Source organism: Crocuta crocuta, unplaced genomic scaffold, assembly GCF_008692635.1.
Source record: "Crocuta crocuta isolate KB4526 unplaced genomic scaffold, BGI_CrCroc_1.0 scaffold85, whole genome shotgun sequence".
NCBI classification, from domain to species: Eukaryota; Metazoa; Chordata; class Mammalia; order Carnivora; family Hyaenidae; genus Crocuta; species Crocuta crocuta.
In genome coordinates, this window is record NW_027530620.1 from 3,637,296 (window position 1) to 3,657,589 (window position 20,294).

The 20,294-nt window shown below is 37.7% G+C and overlaps 1 protein-coding gene across 1 annotated transcript in view; it reads right to left on the reverse strand.

The window, feature by feature from the left end:
* TM2D1 (TM2 domain containing 1) overlaps nt 1-20,294 on the reverse strand; it is a 50,721-nt gene that overhangs the window by 22,103 nt on the left and 8,324 nt on the right. Inside the window, exons 3-4 of the mRNA XM_077768083.1 lie at nt 11,800-11,908; nt 5,872-5,963 (exon numbers count right to left, since the gene is read on the reverse strand). Coding sequence (XP_077624209.1) covers nt 5,872-5,963; nt 11,800-11,908 — 201 coding nt within the window. The remainder of the gene's footprint in view (nt 1-5,871; nt 5,964-11,799; nt 11,909-20,294) is intronic.

A 20,294-nucleotide genomic window follows, 5' to 3' on the forward strand; every position in this document is an offset into this window, starting at 1 on the left:
TCAGTCCTCAGTTTTTGTCAGCATTCAAGAGTCTCTCATGGTTTGCCTCTCTCCCTTTCCCCCACCATTTCCAGTGTTTCTAATCAAAAAGGATCCATTTTTATCCTGAACCATTACTATTATATTCTTTCAAAAAGATTACACTGACAGGTTATATTCATAAAACTCATGTTCTGAGTGTTTTTCATTTACACTCAGATGTAAATGTAAAATGTAACCCAAATTTTACATTTTAAAACCATGAATTCAATAAAAGGATTTGGGTATAAAACAAAAAAACAGAAATTAATTTTGAGTATTTAAAAAATTTTTTTGGTATTTTTTTCTTTTATTACAGGTTGAGTCTTGTAAACACTGCTGTCTGCATAATGCAGACATTTATACAATGCAGATTATTTCATATTGAAGTGCTATTTGCCAAATCACAGGTGTTCTATAATGATTTGGTAATTAGCTATCACTATTCTTTTTGTATCTGTACCATAAAGAAGAGTTATCAAATCTTAGAACAATTTAACCTACAAATCTCTTTATTTGTCCTATGATCTGTGGATATTATCTACTAGTCCAAACTGGTAAACTTCAAATTAAAAAAAGGAATAATATAGCCAAAGATTTTTAAGATTTGGGCTTAAAAACACTTTGTTATTCTCATAATAAGGAAACATTTACATTTTAAAAAGAATACCACTGTGAAAAGAGTATCTCTCCTGTTAACTGCTCCAAAATAGCTATTATCTTTGAGAATCCATAATAGTTTAATGCTACAGATGGGCAAAACAAAATAGGCTAGTTATTCCATATAAAAAAAATGACAGATGTTACAGTAAAGAATACAAAGACAGATGGGGCGCCTGGGTGGTTCAGTTGGTTAGGCATCCATTCGACTTAGGCTCAGGTCATGATCTCGTGGTCCGTGGGTTTGAGCCCAACATTGGGCTGTGCTGACAGCTCGGAGCCTGGAGCCTGCTTTGAGTTCTGTGTTTCCCTCTCTCTGCCCTTCCCCTGCTCACACACACACACACACTCTCTCTCAAAATAGATAAACATTAAAAAAAATTAAGAATACAAAGACAGAATATTATTAGAAAAATAAGATTTCAGAGCATTTGGGTGGCTCAGTCTGTTGAACATCTGACTTTTGATTTTGGCTCAGGTCATGATCCCAGGGTTGTGGGATTAAGCCCAGCACTGGGATCTGAGTTGAGCGTGGAGCCTGCTTAAGATTGTCTCCCTCTCTCTCTCTCCCACTCTCTCTCTCCTTCTGCCTCTCTCCTCTGATCCTGCTCTCTCTCTAAAATGAAAAAATAAATAAATGAAAATATAAACTAAGGTTTCATTGTAAAAACAAAAAAAGTTTCCAGCTAATGTAGTACTGGTATACTGAGGAATAAATCAATTACAGGTAGTAAAGCTATACATAAAGTTAGTCATGAGCTATAAAGGAATTTGAAATATGTGAAAATTTTTCTTCAATGAATTTTTAGATCTTATCAAATTTTACTCAATCTCACCCCCACAACAAATTTCCCTTGTCTATTCCTGAAGTAAAATTTATATAATGAAGTATCACATTTAACACTAAATACTTAGAAAAAGTAGGTTTCATATTGCATGATTTACATTATTTACTCTGTTCTTATAAAATTCCAATGATCATAAATGGTATTGAGGAAGTATTTTAAAAAGCTACTCCTGTTTTTCCTAACCATGAAGATTAAGTAAGATTATAAGAAAAATATAATTTTAGGCGCTATCTATATTTTCATGTCAGTCAACATTGTACTATACGGTTAAGAATTTTTTTAATGGTAATCATTTTATTCAAAAATACCAAAAATCTTTAACCTTGGATTCTTAGTAAAAATAAAAATTTAATTTAAAAACATTTAATATTGTAAAATTTAAAAACATTATAACTTTACATATTAGATCAGATTAGTTGGTAAAACATATCAAAATCCTTAACATTAAGATAGTTAAAACGAGGGGCGCCTGGGTGGCTCAGTCGGTTAAGTATCCAACTTCGGCTCAGGTCATGATCTCATGGTTTGTGGTTTCGAGCCCTGTGTCGGGCTCTATGCTGACAGCTCAGAGCCTAGAGCCTGCTTCAGATTCTGTATCTCCCTCTTTCTCTGACCCTCCCCTGCTCACGCTGCCCCTCTCTCTCTCTCAGAAATAAATAAAACATTAAAAAAACTTTCTTTAAAAAGATAGCTTAAATGAAAGTAAGATATGATAAAATGTTTGAATGCTTAAGGAGATAAGAGGATTTTCAGTTAAAGATCATGAATTTGACGTGCCCACTTAGCTCCTCTCTCTCCAAGATCCCACTGAAAGATAGTAAGGAATTTTTAAAGTCCACAAACCCAATAGAATAAAGAAAATACAAGACAATAACAACAAAAACTCAGAAGCTGGAAAGCAGATGAATAAGAAGTGACAGACTTAACAAACTTGAGAAGGTTCTATCTTAAGCCAATAGTCAAAATATTTGTTGAACTAATGAACACCCAAAGATTGTTGTGATAATAAGGTAAGTTACTTAAATATTAAAAAAAAAAAAAACTTTTACAATGAAGCATAATGTCAAATGCTAAAAATTACACTTGCAGGACGCCTGGGTGGCTCAGTCGGTTAAGAGTCTGGCTCTTGATTTCGTCTCAGGTCATGATCCCAGGGTTGGAGGACTGAGTCCTGCATCAGGCTCTGGGCTGAGGGTGTGAAGCCTGCTTGGGATTCTCTCTCCCTTTCTCTCTGCCCCTCCCATGCTTGCGTGTGCTCTCTCTCTCTCTCTCTCAAAAACAAATAAACTTAAAAAAAAATTACACTTGCAAGTTTCTGAAATCTCAGCCTCCAATGGAAAGGTTCTTTTTGACTGAAGCTAATAATCGATTGGAGGAGCAACAGCCAGAGAAAGGCAGCTCCTGGAAGGAAACTAATATTCACTAACCAGAGCCACTATACAGAGCTTTATTACCTAGAATTTTACTTTGCAAGAAGAAAACTCTGCAGGAAGAAAAACTCACAATATACATACTACATATTATTATGTGCTGCAGTAAGACAAAAACATAAACTTACACATATGACATGAAGCTCACCCAACACACATCACAAAAAACCAAAAAGTCACTCATTAGGCCAAATATTTAAAATTTAAAATAGATTAACTCTTCAAAATCATCGGAGAATAAACTGTTGTAAAGAAGTGTTTCTCCTTCCCTCCTAACCTTTTAAAAACTTTCTAAATGTTAGAAATCTTTCCAAAACATATACATAATTCTTTTATTTTTAAATTTTTTGAAAGTTTATTTATTTTGAGAGAGCAAGCAAGTAGGGGAGGACCAGAGAGAGAGGGAGAGAGAGAATCCCTAGCAGGCTCTGTGCTGTCAGCATAGAGCCCAATGGAGGGCTCAAACTCACAGTGAGATCATGACCTGAGCTGAAACCAAGAGATGCTTAACTGCCTGAGCCACCCAGCTGCTCCTATATAATTCCATCTTCTTAAAGACTGCATAAAAGAGGGGTACCTGGGTGGCTCAGTCGGTTAAACATCTGACTCTTGGTTTCAGCTCAGGTCACGATATTATGGTTGGTGAGATCAAGCCCCACATTGCCCCACATTGGTCTCTGTGTTGACAGCATGGAGCCTGCTTGGGATTCGCTCTCTCCCTCTCCCTTGTCCATGCTTGCACATGCTCTCTCTCTCTCTCTCAAAAATAAATAAAAAGTAAAAACATTTTTTAAAAAGAAAGTATAGAAGGAAATGCAAGGAGGGGGCACCTGGGTGGCTCAGTTTGGTTAAGCGCCTGACTTTGGCTCAGGTCACAATCTCCCGGTTCATGAGTTCAAGTCCTGCATGAGGCTCTCCGCTGTCAGTACAGAGCCTGTTTCAGATCCTCTGTTCCCTTTCTCTCTGCCCCTTTCCAGCTCATCCTCTCTCTCTTTCAAAATAAATAAACAAACTTAAAAAAACAAACAAAAAAAGAAAATACAAGGATAAAGGCAGAGGACTTCAGGGGCACCTGGGTGGCTCAGCTGATTAAACGTCCAACTTCGGCTTAGGTCATGATCTCGCAGTTCGTTGGTTCAAGCCCCACATCGGGCTCTGTGCTGACAGCTCAGAGCCTGGAGCCTCTCTTCAGACTCTGTGTCTCCCTCTCTCTCTGACCCTCCCCTGCTTGCACTGTCCCTCTCTCTCAAAACTAAATAAAACATTAAAAAAAATTTTTTTTAAAGGCAGAAAACTTCAGGTATATTCTAGCCATCACCATATCATTTTACTTTCTCATTATGAATCTAGTTTCTCTATCCAACTATCCACCCTTCCATCTGTTCATCAATCTATCCATCCATCATCTAAAAAGAAAGACTAAAGGGTTGTTATTTTAGCAACTCTGAGGCCTTCTGTGCAGATTATAGGGTTTTAGATGGTCTTAACCAATAAGAACTGTGATCTTCACCATTATGGGGCGCCTGGGTGGCTCAGTCGGTTAAGTGTCCGACTTCAGCTCAGGTCATGATCTCACGGTTCGTGGGATCGGGCCCCACATCGGGGGGGCTAACAGCTAGCTAGCTCTGTGCTAACAGCTAGCTCGGAGCCTGGAGGCTGCTTCAGATTCGGTATCCCTCTCTCTCTGACCCTCTCCTGCTCACGCTGCCTCTCTCTCTCTCTCAGAAATAAAAAATGATAAAAAAAATAATAAAAAATAAATTAAAAAAGAATTGTGATCTTCACCATTATTTCCAGAGCACTTACTTACTTAACAGGTAGTGAATGTTGAATAAATGTTTGTTAAGTGAACAAATTTGTGAGTTCCAGGTAGGGCTGTCAGAAACATACTTCCCAGTAACACTACAGTAAAGATTCCTCTTTGATCTCTGGTGGGTAGCAACATGGAAAGAAAAAAATTAGCCTTGCTAGCTGGAGAGCAGAACATTCAGAAACTTTAAATTTTGCTCAGTACAGGGCTAACAGAGAAGCAGAGTACTACAGTAAATAAAGTATGATCTCCTGAGCCAGAAAATTTGGGTTCAAATTCAGGTCACTAGCTGAGTGTCCTTGGGTAAATCTCTTAATCTCGCCACAATTTCCCTATCCATAAAACAAGGATGATAACAACAAATATGTCACAGAATAAAGCAAGGCCTCCAGAGTGAATAAATCCCTTAACCTCTCTGGTGACAATCTCCCTACCTGGTAAAGATGATTTAAAAGGGTTGATAAAGTCAGAGAGCTATAAGGCTTAAATAAGGGTAGGTATATAACAGTATTGTTCAAACAAAAGCTATCATCAAATATAAATAGCTTTCACAGGCATTAGTAACTATGGTAAGTGTGGAGATTACACCTAGAAGGAACATATAGCTGGGATGCTAAGGGTACAAAGTCAGGATCTACACCAGCTCATGCCAGTTGCTAGAGTTCTAATCCAACTTCTCCTGGAAAAAAGTAGCTTATATTCCCAAGGGAACACTGACAGAGGTTCAGGTAGAAGGCAAATATTTTTAGAGGGATAGAAGGGATATGCATTTATTCATAAAAGATTTATTAAATATCCACCATGTTGCCCAGTACTAGCAATGACAGCTCAAGCCTATTGTCCCAAGGAAGTACTTACTTTGTGTGTTTTCAAAAAGATGAAAATACGGGAGAAGTCAAAATTCCTTACCCAAGCTGAATTATAGAGTTAACAGCTAGCTCTATATTCACAGAAGACATTAACTATTCAACTCCAGTTACTTGGAACCCGTAACTATTAATAGTATGCAGAGATTCAATCTATAAGAATAGGTACATTTACCTACCATACAAGTCTCACAAGGATTTTTTTTCTTTTCTTTTTTTTTTTTATGAAACATACTTACCCAAGGCAGGGTATCCAAGGTAAAATCGATCTGCTCCCAACCATCCAAGAAAAAGAGATAGCGCAACTGCCACTTTGTATGAATAGCCATTTCTGTACAAAATTAGAACCTGAGTGTTATATACATGTATCTTCAACATATAAACATTTCAGGAGATAAAACTATTAATTAATACTTATTTGTTAATTTGTTCATTCATTCATTCATTTAATTAATGCCTTTTGGGTGGCTACTGCATGTCAGGCACCAGTCTAGGCTATTGGGATATATTAATAAACAAAATAAACAAAGATCCTTGCCCCTAAAGAGCTTTCAATCTACAGGCAGCAAGCAATACAAATAAATGTATTTTAAAAGTAAATCATATATGATGTTAGAAAGTTATAAGTGCTACAAAAAAAAGAAGTGGAACAGGACATTTAGGGAATTCAGAAATGCCAGGGGTAGAGACAAGGGTGATATAAGATATGAACAGGGTAATAAAAGTAGGCGCCATTGAGAAGGCAGCATATGCGCACAGGCCTGATGGAAGTCAGTGAGTTAGTGAGCCACCCACACCTCTAAGGGAAGAGTGCCCCAGGCAAAAGTAACCATTGTGGCAAGAAAGCATACCTAAGGTGTTTGAAGACTATAATGGAGCCCAGTAGAGTAGGAGTGGAATTAGAGAACGGAGGAAGAGTAGAAGCTGAGGTCAGAGAGATAACAAGGGGCAAAAAGGGCAAATAATGTATGGGCTTGAATACCATTGTAAAGACTTTGGTGTTTTCTCTGAAAGATATGGGAAGCTGCTACAGCATTTTAAGTAAACATGTGGTATGATCTGATTTAGATTTTACAATAATTACTCTAGGTGCTGTGCTGAAAACAGACTGTAGGGGAGTATTTGTGAGTTACTGTCACGATAACATTGTATAACAAACCCCCCTAAATATCTGTGGCTTACAACGAGGAATTATTCTCACACTCCTAGACTGCAACTGGCTGTGGTTCAGCTGATGCAGTGGGTTCAGCTAGGAGATGGTGCTTCAGGCTGAAGTTTGACTCAGTCTGAATCCAGGCTAGTATTTAGTTCAAATCAGTTCCTCTTAAGTTTTTCTAGGGCCCAAGCTGAAGGTGTAGCATTTACCTGGGGCAAGTTCTTTTCAGAGCATGTCACCAAGGTTCAAGAGGAAAGCTAAACCTCATAAGAACAGTTAAGCTTCTGCCTGTTTCATACTGGAGTGCATTACCCAGGCAAAATATGATCACAGGGTCAAGCCTCAAATCAATAGACTGGAAAGTGTATGTTGCTCAGTTAATAGTGATTGAGAAGGATGAATTTGCTAACCAATTTGAACTACCACAGGGACAAAGGGCTCTGAAGGCTCTTGCCATAATCCAGATGAAAATTAATACTGGCTTGACCTGGAGTAATAGCAAAGGAAACACTGAGAAGTGATCAGATTCTGGATATATCCTGAAGTGCAACATCTGGATTTCCTGATGTATTCAATTTAGGATATGAAAGAACAGAGGAGTAAGAATAAAACTAAAGATTTTGTCCTAAGTAACTAGAGGGATAAAACGAGTATTAACTGAGTTGGGTAAGACTGAGGGTAAACTAGACCTTGGAAGGATGTTCAGGATTTCATTGCTAGACATGTGAGTTTGAGATCTTTATCAGACATCCAAGTTGAGTTCTCCAAAAGACAGCTGGATTTACAAGTCTAGAGTTAGAGAGAGAAGTCTGGGCTGGAGATATAAATTATGGAGTTATAAGCATCTACCAAGTATTTAAAACCAGGATATTTCCATGTAAGAACAGATAGACCAAAACAAAAAAAAAAAAAAAAGAAAAAAAGATTCACAGACTGAGCCCTGATATACTCCGATATTAAGAGATCAAGAAGAGAAAAAGCTGGACTGAGAAAAAGAGAAAAAGGAGACTGAGAAAGAGCTAACATTGAGAGAGAAGTAAAACTAGAAGAGTGTGGTATCCTGGAAGTCAAGTGAAGACAGTACCGAGTATTAAGGAGAACAGAGTGATCAATTGTGCTAAATGTGACTGAAGCATCCTTAAGTAATGGCTGAGAATTTACCACCAAATTTAGTTAAGAGGCATTCATTAGTGACCTCAGCAAGGAAAATTTTGGTGATGTGATACAGGAAAAAGACCAAACAAAGCAAGCTTAAGAAAGCCTGGAATGAAAAAAATTGAAGTACAGGAGTATCAGACAACTCTTTGAAGGAGATTTGCTGCAAAAGAGAAATAAAGAAACAGAGGTAGCTGGAGTTATCACTTTAATGTGAAATCTGATTATGTACATCTCCTTCTTATAATCCTATATTTTCTGCATTTCACTGACAGTCAGGACATTTTGGGGAAGATGGGAGGTGACAGATGGCCCAAAGATCCTGTTATTATAAGAATGTCACATTTTATGCTGAGGGCAGTGGTGTCCCATCGACACTGGAATGGGGCATCAGACTAGAACTAGAGAAATAAATTAGTCGGTTTTTAAGAAACTTAAGCTATCACCTACTAGGCAGTAGCAACAGGAGAGTAATGTGAACAAAACTGGGAAACACCAAGAAGGCAGAAGCAACCATGCTAAATGTGGGGAATCAGGGAAAAGAAGTCAAGAATGACTCCAAAATTTCAGCTTAAGAAACTGAGTAGAACAGGTGTCATTCACTAAGACAAAGGAGGACATGATTTGAAGGAAAAGATGATAGATTCAGTTTGGGACCTTAATATACATAAATATGGTGAGAGAAGCCAAAGAGGGGGATGAATGAAGAAGAGAATAGGGGGGCGCCTCGGTGGCTCAGATGGCTAAATGTCCAACTTTGGCTCAGGTCATGATCTCACAGTTTCTCTCTTTCTCAAAAATAAATAAACATTAAAAAAGAAAAAGAAAAAGAGAACAGGACCAAGGATATAATCTTGGGGATACTGAGATTTAAGGAAAAAAGAAAAGGAATCAAGGGAATAGAAGAGTGCTTTATACTAGAAGTCAAGGAAAGAAAGTATTTTAAGAGAAGAGAATGTCAAATGCTGTAGAAAGATTAAGATATGGTCTATAAAGATCTATTTGGTTTTGGTTGGTTTCTTTATTTTTTTATTTTTGAGAGACAGAGAGAGACAGCATGAGCAGGGGATGGGCAGAGAGAGAGGGAGACACAGAATCCGAATACAGGCTCCAGGCTCTGAGCTGTCAGCACAGAGCCCAACGCAGAGCTCGAACCCATGAACCACAAGACCATGACCTGAGTCAAAGTCAGCCGTTTAATCAACTGAGCCACCCAGGTGCCCCTATAAAGATCTATTTGATATAACAGCAAATTTCAGCATGGCCAAAAGTCATGCTACATTAGACAGAAAAACTCATGAAAGGGAACTATTGTAGGAACAAGTCTTTCAAAAAGCTTGGCTAGAAAGGGAAATGAAATTGAAAATACAATTATCTATATATTAAACCACCCTAAAGAATAATCTGAAAATGGGTGGTGTAGCAGATTGTCTTATTGTTCACTGAAGCACTGCTCTTCTGCTCACAGATGTATAGCTAAGCTAGGTATTCTATTCCACCTTGCAGTTAAGTGCAGCCATAACTGAGTTTTACACAATGTAATGAGGACACAAGTGATGTGTGCCATTTCTAGATCTGGCCCATAAACACTCCTGTATGGGGTTCCTTTTCCTCTTTCTCACTTGCTGGCTAAATGGAAAGGACTCTGAGGACTAGAGGAAGCAAAGCCACAAGATGAAAGGAGCAAGGCTCTGGCATGACTGTGTGGAACAACAATCACTCTCCTTACCTCATCCAGACCTCCAAGCCAACACCAATTGGACCATGATGTTAATGGGAAATAACTTTTATTGTGTTAAGCCACTGAAATTCTAAAGACATCTGTTATAGCAGTTAGCCTGCTCCAACCAAAATAGTTGGCCAGTATAAATAGGTGTGTGGCTTGGTAATCAATCAGACATGGTTGCTAGACTTTAGTTGCTGGAGAATACATTATAGAATGACTATATCCACAATATTAAGGTAGGAGCTTTAATCAGCTATCAATATTATATAGTTTGAAAATGAATATGCTAATGGGAGTAGAAGGAAAATATGTAAACTGGAGAAGAAACACCCAATGAGTATGAATCTGTCAGTGAGTATTCAGTAGCTGACCAGCAGCTGGCTCTTAGATAGGCATGTACTGAATATCCTGATATAGGAAAATGATTTATGAGTTGATCTTAATTTTGTGACTTATCATTAAAATTACCCATTAAAACTCCCTTTGTTCTGATTCAATGTTTATTAAGTGAATTCTATTTTGGAATTGTAGATTTTACTACAGGAGGGAATAAGTTGGTCAGTATAATTGTGAGTGTCTGGTTTTTCTGATAATTACATTTCTTCTCATCACTGACATCAGCGTTTTGTGAGCATGATTAGTATAGCACAGTTGCACTGAGCCCAATGAACCCAGTTAATTATGAAAAGAAATCAGAATTAACTTGGAAATTGAGTAACAGACCACTGTGGGGTTACCATAGAGGTAATATAAACTTCCAAGTCCAACCTGAGTGGTTAGCCGTTCTCAACACATGATTTTCTTAGTTGTTATACTATAATCTGTATCTTGCACCAACACTTAATACTCGTTTGGATTTTTTATGGTAGAAATATCAACTTATAAATTCAAAACTTGGCTAAACCATTTCTAAGTACTTGTGAAGTAACCCCTTTTAGCAATTTTTACTTTACTAATGAGAAATCTTCAAACCTCCAAAAAACTTAAGTGATTGGCTTAGGATTATACAGTAAGATAGAATCTAAAGTCCCCTCATTAATTCAGTGAAGTAGGGTCAAAAATAAGACTCTACTAGTAACTTCTAGGAATTCTAATAGAACTGGTAGAAATAGCCAAACAATAAGAAAAAAGAGAGAGAGAAAAGAAACAGAGAGAGAAAAGAAATAACTAAACAGTGGTTATTCCTTGATACACTGCAAATAGGTGCCATCAAATAAAACGTAACAATGTACAGTTAAATGGTAAAAATACAGTGTCACCAATTAATAAAAATGGGTGAAACTAAATCACATTTTTAGTACAAAGCAGAAATATAAGAATATAATCTCAGCTTTACTACAGCAAAAATAAAAGGCAAACTTAAAAGACCTTTAAACAAAGAACACTCTTGGGGCAACTGGGTGGCTCAGTCGGTTAAGCATCCAACTTCAGCTCAGGTCATGATCTCATGGCTCATGAGTTTGAGCTCCACATCAGGCTCTCTGTGCTGACAGCTCAGAGCCTGGAGCCTGCTTTGGATTCTGTGTCTCCCTCCTCTGCCCACCCGCACCCCTCCCACCACTTGTGCTCGCTCGCTCTCTCTCTCTCTCTCTCAAAAATAAATAAAAACATTTTAAAACATTTTTAAAAAATAAAGAACAGTCTTAACAAACCACTTGTCTTAATGTCCCAAATAAACTTTTGAATGCTGTTTAACCATTCATCACTTATACCTATTACCAAGAATGAAACAAAATTTCAAAATGTCCTTAATATGCAAATGATTAATAATTAACATTCTTTTAATACTACAGGTACACGACCCCTTATTTGCACTCTAGAAACCCCAAATTTTAAAAAGAGAAATTTTCACAACTCATTTAGTGGTATAAACTGACCGAATTGACATGGCATGAGGCTATTCACAGCTTTTATTTATTCCACATAGTAAACTACTAGGCGTTACTTAGTGGTAAATTGTATTTATATAAAAACACACACTTAGAATAGAGGTTTTCTGACATGGGGAAAAAAGATAAGTTATATTAGTGTAGGATTTTCCCCACAAATTAACTCTTTATTTCTACTCCATGCAGTCAAGATACAACACAGGAAAATAATCTGAACATTTAGCTTCAGTAATGGACTTACACGTTTCGGCAAGATATAGGCTTGAGAAAACCAACTTCGCTCCCAGTAAAATGTGTTTCATTGCCACTGAAATCTTTACAAGTTATGTTGGGTGCTGGAAAACAAGGAACTAAAGGCAGAAAAAAAGCAAGAAAACATTGTGTTTTTTCCTGGAGGTAAGGTATGTAATTATGTATAAGACCAGCAAAAACCATAATATAAAATTATAACAAACCACATCCCAATATAATATCTGATATGAGACTTTAGATAGAAATACCTAAGTGTGTGTGTGTGTGTGTGTGTGTGTGTGTGTACACACACACAACACACATATGCAAGATAAAGGATATGATATAGTGGTCTTAATTCAAACATGTAAGAATTGTCATTATCAGTAAAATGCATGACCCATCTACTTCAATCTCTTATCTCTGACAAAGGTGACAAGGGAAGAATTGCACAGTATTACTGACCTTTACTTCATCTCTACGGTAAAGAATACTTCTCAAATTTTTGTTGGTAACTCATTGGGTAATTAATTAAATTCAATATGATCTGATTTTGTATTTTCAGTTTATATCAACTCTTGCAGAAGACAGTTACCATAAACTAAGACTCTTTTCACCTATTCTAAACAGATTATTCTATTTTTAAATTTTTAATTTGTTTATTAATTAAGTACTCTCTATGCCCAACGTGGGGCTTGAACTCATAATCCCAAGATCAAGAGCTGCATGTTCTGGGGCACCTGGTGGCTCAGTTGGCTGTCTGACTCCTCTTTTTTTTTTTTTTTCTTAATGTTTATTTATTTTTGTAAGAGAGAGAGACAGAGAGCAAGCAGGAGAGAGACAGAGAGAGAGGAAGACAGAGAATCTGAAGCAGGGTCCAGGCTCTGAGCTGTCAGCACAGAGCCCGATGCAGGGCTCAAATCTACAAACTGTGAGGTCATGACCTGAGTCGAAGTCTGACACTTAACTGACTGAGCCCCCCAGGCACTGAGTCTGACTCTTGATTTCAGCTCAGGTCACAATCCCAGGGTCATGGGATCGAGCCCCATGCCGAGCTCCGCAGTAAGTGTGAAGCCTGCTTGAGATTCTCTCTCTCCCTCTGCCCCTCTCCCCTGTTGTGTGGTCTCTCTCTCTAAAAAATAAAATAAAATAAAAGAGTTGTACGTTCTACAGATTGAGCCAGGTAGGTGCCCCGCTAGATTATTCTAAATGTGTTTGTTTCTCTATTACTTCCAGGAATTGATGTAGTATACCACTTCAACATTTAACATTTTTGATCTTATACCCAGATGACATAATAAGAGGAAGTAATACTTAGAGACTTACTATGTGCTAGGCAGGCAGTCCTGAAATTTTACAGCCTCATTGTGTAAAGAGCAAGAACTTTGGGACTTGAATGACCTACCTGTGCATTGCCTCTTTCAGAACCTTAGGTTCCTAATAGTTAAAAATAGCACCAAGATCACCTAGATTGTGGGGATTAAATATGCTGTAACGTATCTAGCACAAAGCACAGCATATAGTTGTTATTTGATAAATGTTAGTGCCTTTTCCACCTTCACCATTTCTGATTAAAAGGTATTAAGGTTTTTAGGCTAGTTTCAGTAACTGTTTATCTCTGTGGTTAGGATCAATAATTACAGGGTTTTTTTTCCCAAGAAAGTGAAAATCTTTTTTTTTCAAAAATTTTTAAATGTTTTATTTAATTTTGAGAGCAAGAGAGACAGAGCAGGTAGGGGCAGAGAGAGAAAGAGGTAGATACAGAATCTGAAGCAGGCTCCAGGCTCTGAGCTGTCAGCACAGAGCCTGAAGCAGGGCTCGAATTCACAGATTGTGAGATCATGGCCTGAGCCGAAATCAGATGCTTAACTGACTGAGCCATCCAGGTGCCCTGAGAAAATGAAAATTGAACCTTGTGTAATAGTCTAAAAGAGACCCTAGAGTTTTATCATTAGAGGAAAGTAGTATTCACTTTCTTTTCTTTTTTTTTTTAAATGTTTTATTTATTTCTGAGAGAGAGAGAGACAAAGACAGAGAGAGAGAGAGAGAGGGACAGCGTGAGCAGGGGAGGGTCAGAGACAGAGGGAGACACAGAATCTGAAACAGGCTCCAGGCTCTGAGCTGTCAGCACAGAGCCTGACGTGGGGCTCGAACCCACGAACTGTGAGATCATGACCTGAGCCGAAGTCGGACGCTTAACCGACTGAGCCACGCAGGCACCCAGTAGTATTCATTTTCTGTCTACATTATAATTATCTTATGATTTCCAACAAATCATTGTCCTTTTTTTAGGTCAGAGTAGTACACTGAGAAAATAATGTCAGAAAAAAATGTATAATGACTTGCACACTTTTGTTGGGTTATTGAAAGTTCAAACTATGTCACCCATAAATTTATTTCATGTATTTAAATTTCCAAAACAATGTCTTACACTAAAAGCCACAGATTCAGTATAATTGAGAACCATTTAAACAAGCAAAAAAAGTAATACAATGAAGGGGAGAGTAAGAGTGAAGAAATAATATACACCTGACTCTTGAACAACACTGGTTTGCACTGCACAGGTATACTTATGTGTGGATTTTTTTCAACAAATACAGTACTGTAAAATATATTTTCCTTATATTTTTTTAAATTTTTTTTAATGTTTTATTTATTTCTAGGAGAGAGAGAGACAGCGTGAGCAGGGGAAGGTCAGAGAGAGAGGGAGATACAGAATCTGAAGCAGGCTCCAGGCTCTGAGCTGGCAGTCAGCACAAAGCCCGACGCGGGGCTGGAACCCACAAACCGCGAGATCATGACCTAAGCGAAAGTCGGACGCTTAACCGACTAAGCCACCCAGGCGCCCCCCTTATAATATTTTTTAATTAAAATGTAATTTAATGTGTATTTACTTTTTTTTTTTTTAAATAGTTCATTGTCAAGTTGGTTTCCATATAACACCCAGTGCTCATCCCAACATGTTTACTTACTTTTAAGAGACAAGCACAAGTAGAGGAGGGGCAGAGAGAAAGGGAGACATAAATTCTGAAGCAAGCTCCAGATTCCAAGCTGTCAGCATGGAGCCTCGCGTGGGGCTCGAACTCATAAGTGCGATATCATGACCTGAGCTGAAGTCAGATACTTAACCAACTGAGCTACCCAGGTGCCCCTTCTTATGATATTTTTAATAAAATTCTTTTTTCTAGCTTACTTTATGTAAGAATACAGTATATAATACATATACAAAGTGTGTGTTAATCTACTATTATTGATAAATCTTCTGGTCAACAGTAGGCTATTAGTAGTTAAGTTTTGGAGGAATCAAAAGTCAAATACAGCTTTCTGATTGCACAGGGTCAGCTCCCCTAATCCTTGCATTATTCAAGGATCAACTGTACTAGGAAACAAGAAAGAGAAGACATTGTAATTGGGCCACAAATTTAGGTCAGAGCTTCCTGGCAGTTAAGACAAAAAGCTTTATAGAGCCCTTGTGATAGAATTGAAAGAAAGCATTCCAATTCACCTCTGAGGAACCATGGAAACTTGGTTTGTTTGGTTGTGACCGAAGGTAAACACAGTGAAAGTCCTCAATAAGAACTTTTATAAAACAGGGGTGCCTGGATGGCTCACTTAGTTGAGCATCTGACTCTCCACTTCAGCTCAGGTCATGATCTCACAGTTCGTGAGTTTGAGCCTCTCGTTGGGCTCTGTGCTGACAGTGCAGAGCCTGCCTCGGATCCTCTGTCTCCCTCTCTCTTTGCCCCTCCCATTTGCTTTCTCTCTCTCTCAAGATAAATAAACATTAAAAAAAAATTTTTTTAAAGAACTTTTACAAAACATAGAGACTTTCTACAGTCTTTTCTTGACTTCAGATATAAGCAAGGACTTCTAATTTAGAGATGGGACAAAAGTAAACAGACAATTTATACGTAGCTGTTTGGATATACATGCTTTGATACTGGGATAAAATGTATTGATGCTTTTGAGTAAATTATTATTAATACCCTTAGGTGATACCTCTAGAAAATCTTCCATCTACGTCATGTCTAGAGCTATACCTCAAACTTGAGATTAGCAGGGGCACCTGCGTGGCTCAGTTGGTTAAGGGGTAACCCTTGACTTTGGCTCACATCATGATCTCACGATTCATGGGTTCAAGCCCCATGTCGGGCTTTGCACTGACAGTACAGAACTTGCTTGGGATTCTCTCTCTCTTTCTCTCTCTCTGCCCCTCCCCCATTATCTTCACATACTCTCTCTCTCTCAAAATAAATAAGCTTTAAAAAAACTGAGATGAGGGGTGCCTGGGTGGCTTAGTTGGTTACGTGTCTGACTTTCACTTAGGTCATGATCTCGCTGTTCGTGGGTTCGAGCCCCACGTCGGGCTTTGTGCTGACTGCCAGCTCAAAGCCGGGAGCCTATTTCGGAATCTGTATCTCCCTCTCTCTCTGACCCTCGCCTGCTCATGCTGGCTCTCTCTCTCTCTCCCCTAGAAATAAATAAAAAATAGATATATTAAAAAAATAATAAAAAATAAAAAAACTGAGATGAGCAAAAGTCTGAAATGCTAACGTATACTCTACGTTACTGACTGAAAGGAGATCAATATACTCTATTTCAATGACCAAGGGCAATTTTGCTCCCCAGGGGACATTTGCCAATGTCTGAAGGCACTTTTGGTTGTCACCTCTGGTTAGCTGCTACTGGAACCTAGTGGGCAGAGGCCAGGGATGCTCCTAAACATCCTATAATGCACTCCTCACAACAAAAAATTACCTAATCTGAAACATCAATAATCTCAAGGNGGTCCCCCCCCCCAACCCCCTCAGTTTGTTCTCTATATCTAAGAGTCTCTTGTAAATACCACAGCAATTGAATAGCCATCTATCCAACAAAGAATAGATATAAAAGAGCTCCTATTTAAAATTCAGAAATTTTACATCAATTTTAGGAAAAGTAAACATTGTGAAAATCAATTCCTTTAAAGACACCTGTTATGGGCTGAATTATGTCCCCCCTAAAAAAGATATGTGTAAGTACTAACCCTTAGTACCTCAGAGTGTGGCCTTATTTGGAAATAGGGTCTCTGTAGATTTATCCAAATTAAAATAAGGTGATCAGGGTGGGCCCTAATCCAAGAAGAGTGCTGTCCTTATAAATAGGGGAAATTACATGCATACATACACACAGGGAAAAGATGTTATGAAGACATATAGGGACAATGCTATATGAAGACAGAGGCAGCAACCCGACTGATGCAGTTACAAGTCCAGGAACACCAACAATTGCTGACCACCACCAGCAGGTCAGAAGAGGGAAGGAAATATGCCACCCAGAGTCTGAGAAGGAGTCCAGACACCTGATTTCAGATTTCTAGCCTCCAGAACTGAGACAGTAAATGTCTGTTGTTTTAGGCCATCTAGTCTGTAACACTCTGTTATAACAGCCCTAGGAAACTAATTCAACAATTATACCTGTTTACCTCTTGGATAGCTCTGTCTACCTCCAGGAGTACATGTACAAGAGTTTAGGCATCAGACATATAAATCAAAGAGATGTCTGGTTTAAAAAGTTAGTTTTTTGCTTTGATGAGGACCATTCTATCTTCATAAAGAAGTAATCTGCAAGAAATCAATAAACACAAGTTTTTCCTCAAAATGTACCTTTAAATTTTTTTAAATCCTCAAAGTAGTAAGTTCTGGATTGGCTGTGCCATAAAACAGAATTCCATTACTCAATTTTGGATAATTTTCCTCTAAATGTATTACCTTTTGCTCAGTTACTTGCTCAGTTTGAAGCTGTCACTTTCTTGTCTTAAAGCCTTTTGAGATCTTCCTGCAGACTATCTAAAATCAGATCTTAAAGAGATAGATGCAATGCAAAACACTCTAATTATGATTCCAGTTGGTGTTATTGTCTAATACACCTCCCTAATGCACTGGTTTTAGAGATGACAGTTTCCTATACATTTTAAAAGATAAAACACTTATAGGTGAGTTGTAAAAATGCCTCACAAAAATATTAAGATAGTAAGAAATCACACCTTTCCATTTTCAGTTGCCTATTAACTGTTTGAACTCCCATATTTTGCAATTTTAGTTTTCAATATTTTATCATTTCTATTGTAAGAAATGATTTGTATTTGACATGAGACATATAAGAGAAAAATGTCAATGCTCCAGGCTCAGAACTTCAGGAAAGCAACCAACAGTGGAAAGAAGAAACCACAGGGCTACAGTGCTTCCAGAAATTTGAGAGAAGCATGCAAATTATTTTAAAGGATGAAAATTATGTACTTTAGTGAGAAAGGATAAGCTGTTGCTCTGAATATAGAGAGATTAATGAGAAAATAATAAATAAGAGAAACATCAATGCTGATTTGATCAGAGGTCTGAATTGACAGAGAAATCTGGGTTTAACTCCAAACTCTGTCACTTAACTACATAGCTCCTTTGAGCAAGTTTCAAAACCTCACTAAATCTTATTTTTGTCATCTGTGAAATGTGGATATACTCTTAAAATGCTCAAGCATATGGTATAAAGCATGGTACTTGGTTACAGAAATTGTTCAACAAGTATCAGGTTCCCCACTCTAGTAAATTAGAGAACTTCAATACTGAGAAAACTAAGAGAATGAATCTGACATGAGAAATGAATATAACACTGTAAGTGGCTGTATTACTAATGGAAGATTTTGTGTAATGAAATTAATAAATCAAAAGAAGTCTATAACCCTAGAGTTCGTTTTCACATACTTTATGATAACTTCTTTTGACCCTTATTTTTTTTAAGTAATCTCTACACCCAACATGGGGCTTGAACTCATGACCCCGAGACCCAGAGTTGCGTGCTCTACTGACTGAGCCAGCCAAGTGCCTCATTGACCCTTATTTTAAAAAATCCTATTAAGTATGCAAAACTCTTTTTCTTTCGCAAACATGAATACTGAGATTTTAAGAATTTAAATGAGTTAGAGCACCTGGATGGCTCAGTCAGTTGAATCTCCAATTCTTCATTTTGGCTCAGGTCATGATCTCAGGGTCGTGGGATCCAGCCCTGTGTTGGGCTCCATGCTGAGCGTGGAGGCTGCTTAAGATTCTCTCTCTCTCACCCTCTGCTCTTCTCCCCTACTCATGCTCTTTCTCTCTCTCTAAAAAATAAACAAATAAAGTGGCTGTACCAATTAAAAAAAAAAAGAAATTAAATGAGTTGACATAAGGAGGTAAGACTGTAAGTTCTAGGCTAACTCTCATTACTTCTTTATCAATACTCTTTTCACTATACCATAATTCTATGCTTATACTGATTTCAGGAACAAGCAAAAATAAACAAATCAATATGATAAGCCTAGGGAAGCCAGTTACCAATAAATGTTAACCGGTAGACAAGATTAAACATACTACAAACCTGAAAACTACTCCATTCATAGCTTTCCTGTAACAAGTTTTGTTCTGGCCAATGTTTAAGATTTAGATGGCATCAATACAAACCAGTAAGTAAAGTACACAGTTAATTCTCAATTATTAAAAGTAGCACTGCTTTTTAGATGGAAAAAACTATCAGAAATAAACAATGAAGTTTCATAACAGTCAAAAGGACCAACCTAGTGAGTAGGTGGTTTGGGATCCTACTCTGGTTAACATCATGCCTCTGAACTATAGTTTTGATCTGTCAGATTTAGGGGTCAAAACCTGATCTTAGGATCCTGTACTAGAAAAAAAATGCTGTAAAGGCATTACTTAGGGTCATTTGATAAAATTAGAATATGGATAATAAAGTACATGTATTAATATTAAATTTACTGAAATTTACAACAACTAGAATCTCTCTATTCATAGGAAAAACACACAAATATAGTTAGGGGCAAAATACATACAAATTCAGAGAGAGAGAGAGAACATAAATGAACACACAACGAGAAAGCAAGAACAATAATGTGTTAACAACTGGTGAATGTGGGCAAAGGATGTGTGGGTGTTCTTTGTACTATTCTTCCTGCAACTCTTCTGTAAACTTGAATATCCCCAAATAAAGTCTAACAATAACATACTTTTTGCATAACTAATTTATGTTGTTAGAAGTTAAGATGAATAGCTTTCCATTAGGGCAGAACAGGGACTATACGAGAGAGCAGAGGTGGTTTTTAGTATGCTGATGTTTCTTGATTTGGAAACACTCACAAATGTGTTCAGTTTGGGAAGAATCATTGAGTTACCCTTATGTATACTTTCCTATAAATATGTTTCAATAGAAACTTAAAATAAAGAAGATCTGTCAAAGGATCAGAGCAAAATTTTCTGGAGATGGAGTCAGTTGTATATCACTGATCAGAAAACTGAAAACACTCGAGGCACCTGGGTGCCTCAGTCAATTGAGTGTCTGACTCTTGATTTCGGCTCAGGTTGTAATCCCAGGGTTGTGGGATCAGGTCCCATGTTGGCCTCGCCTCTGCGCTGAGCATGGAGCCCTCTGAAGATTCTCTCTCTCTCTCTCTCTCTCTCTCTCTCTCTCTCTCCCCCCCCC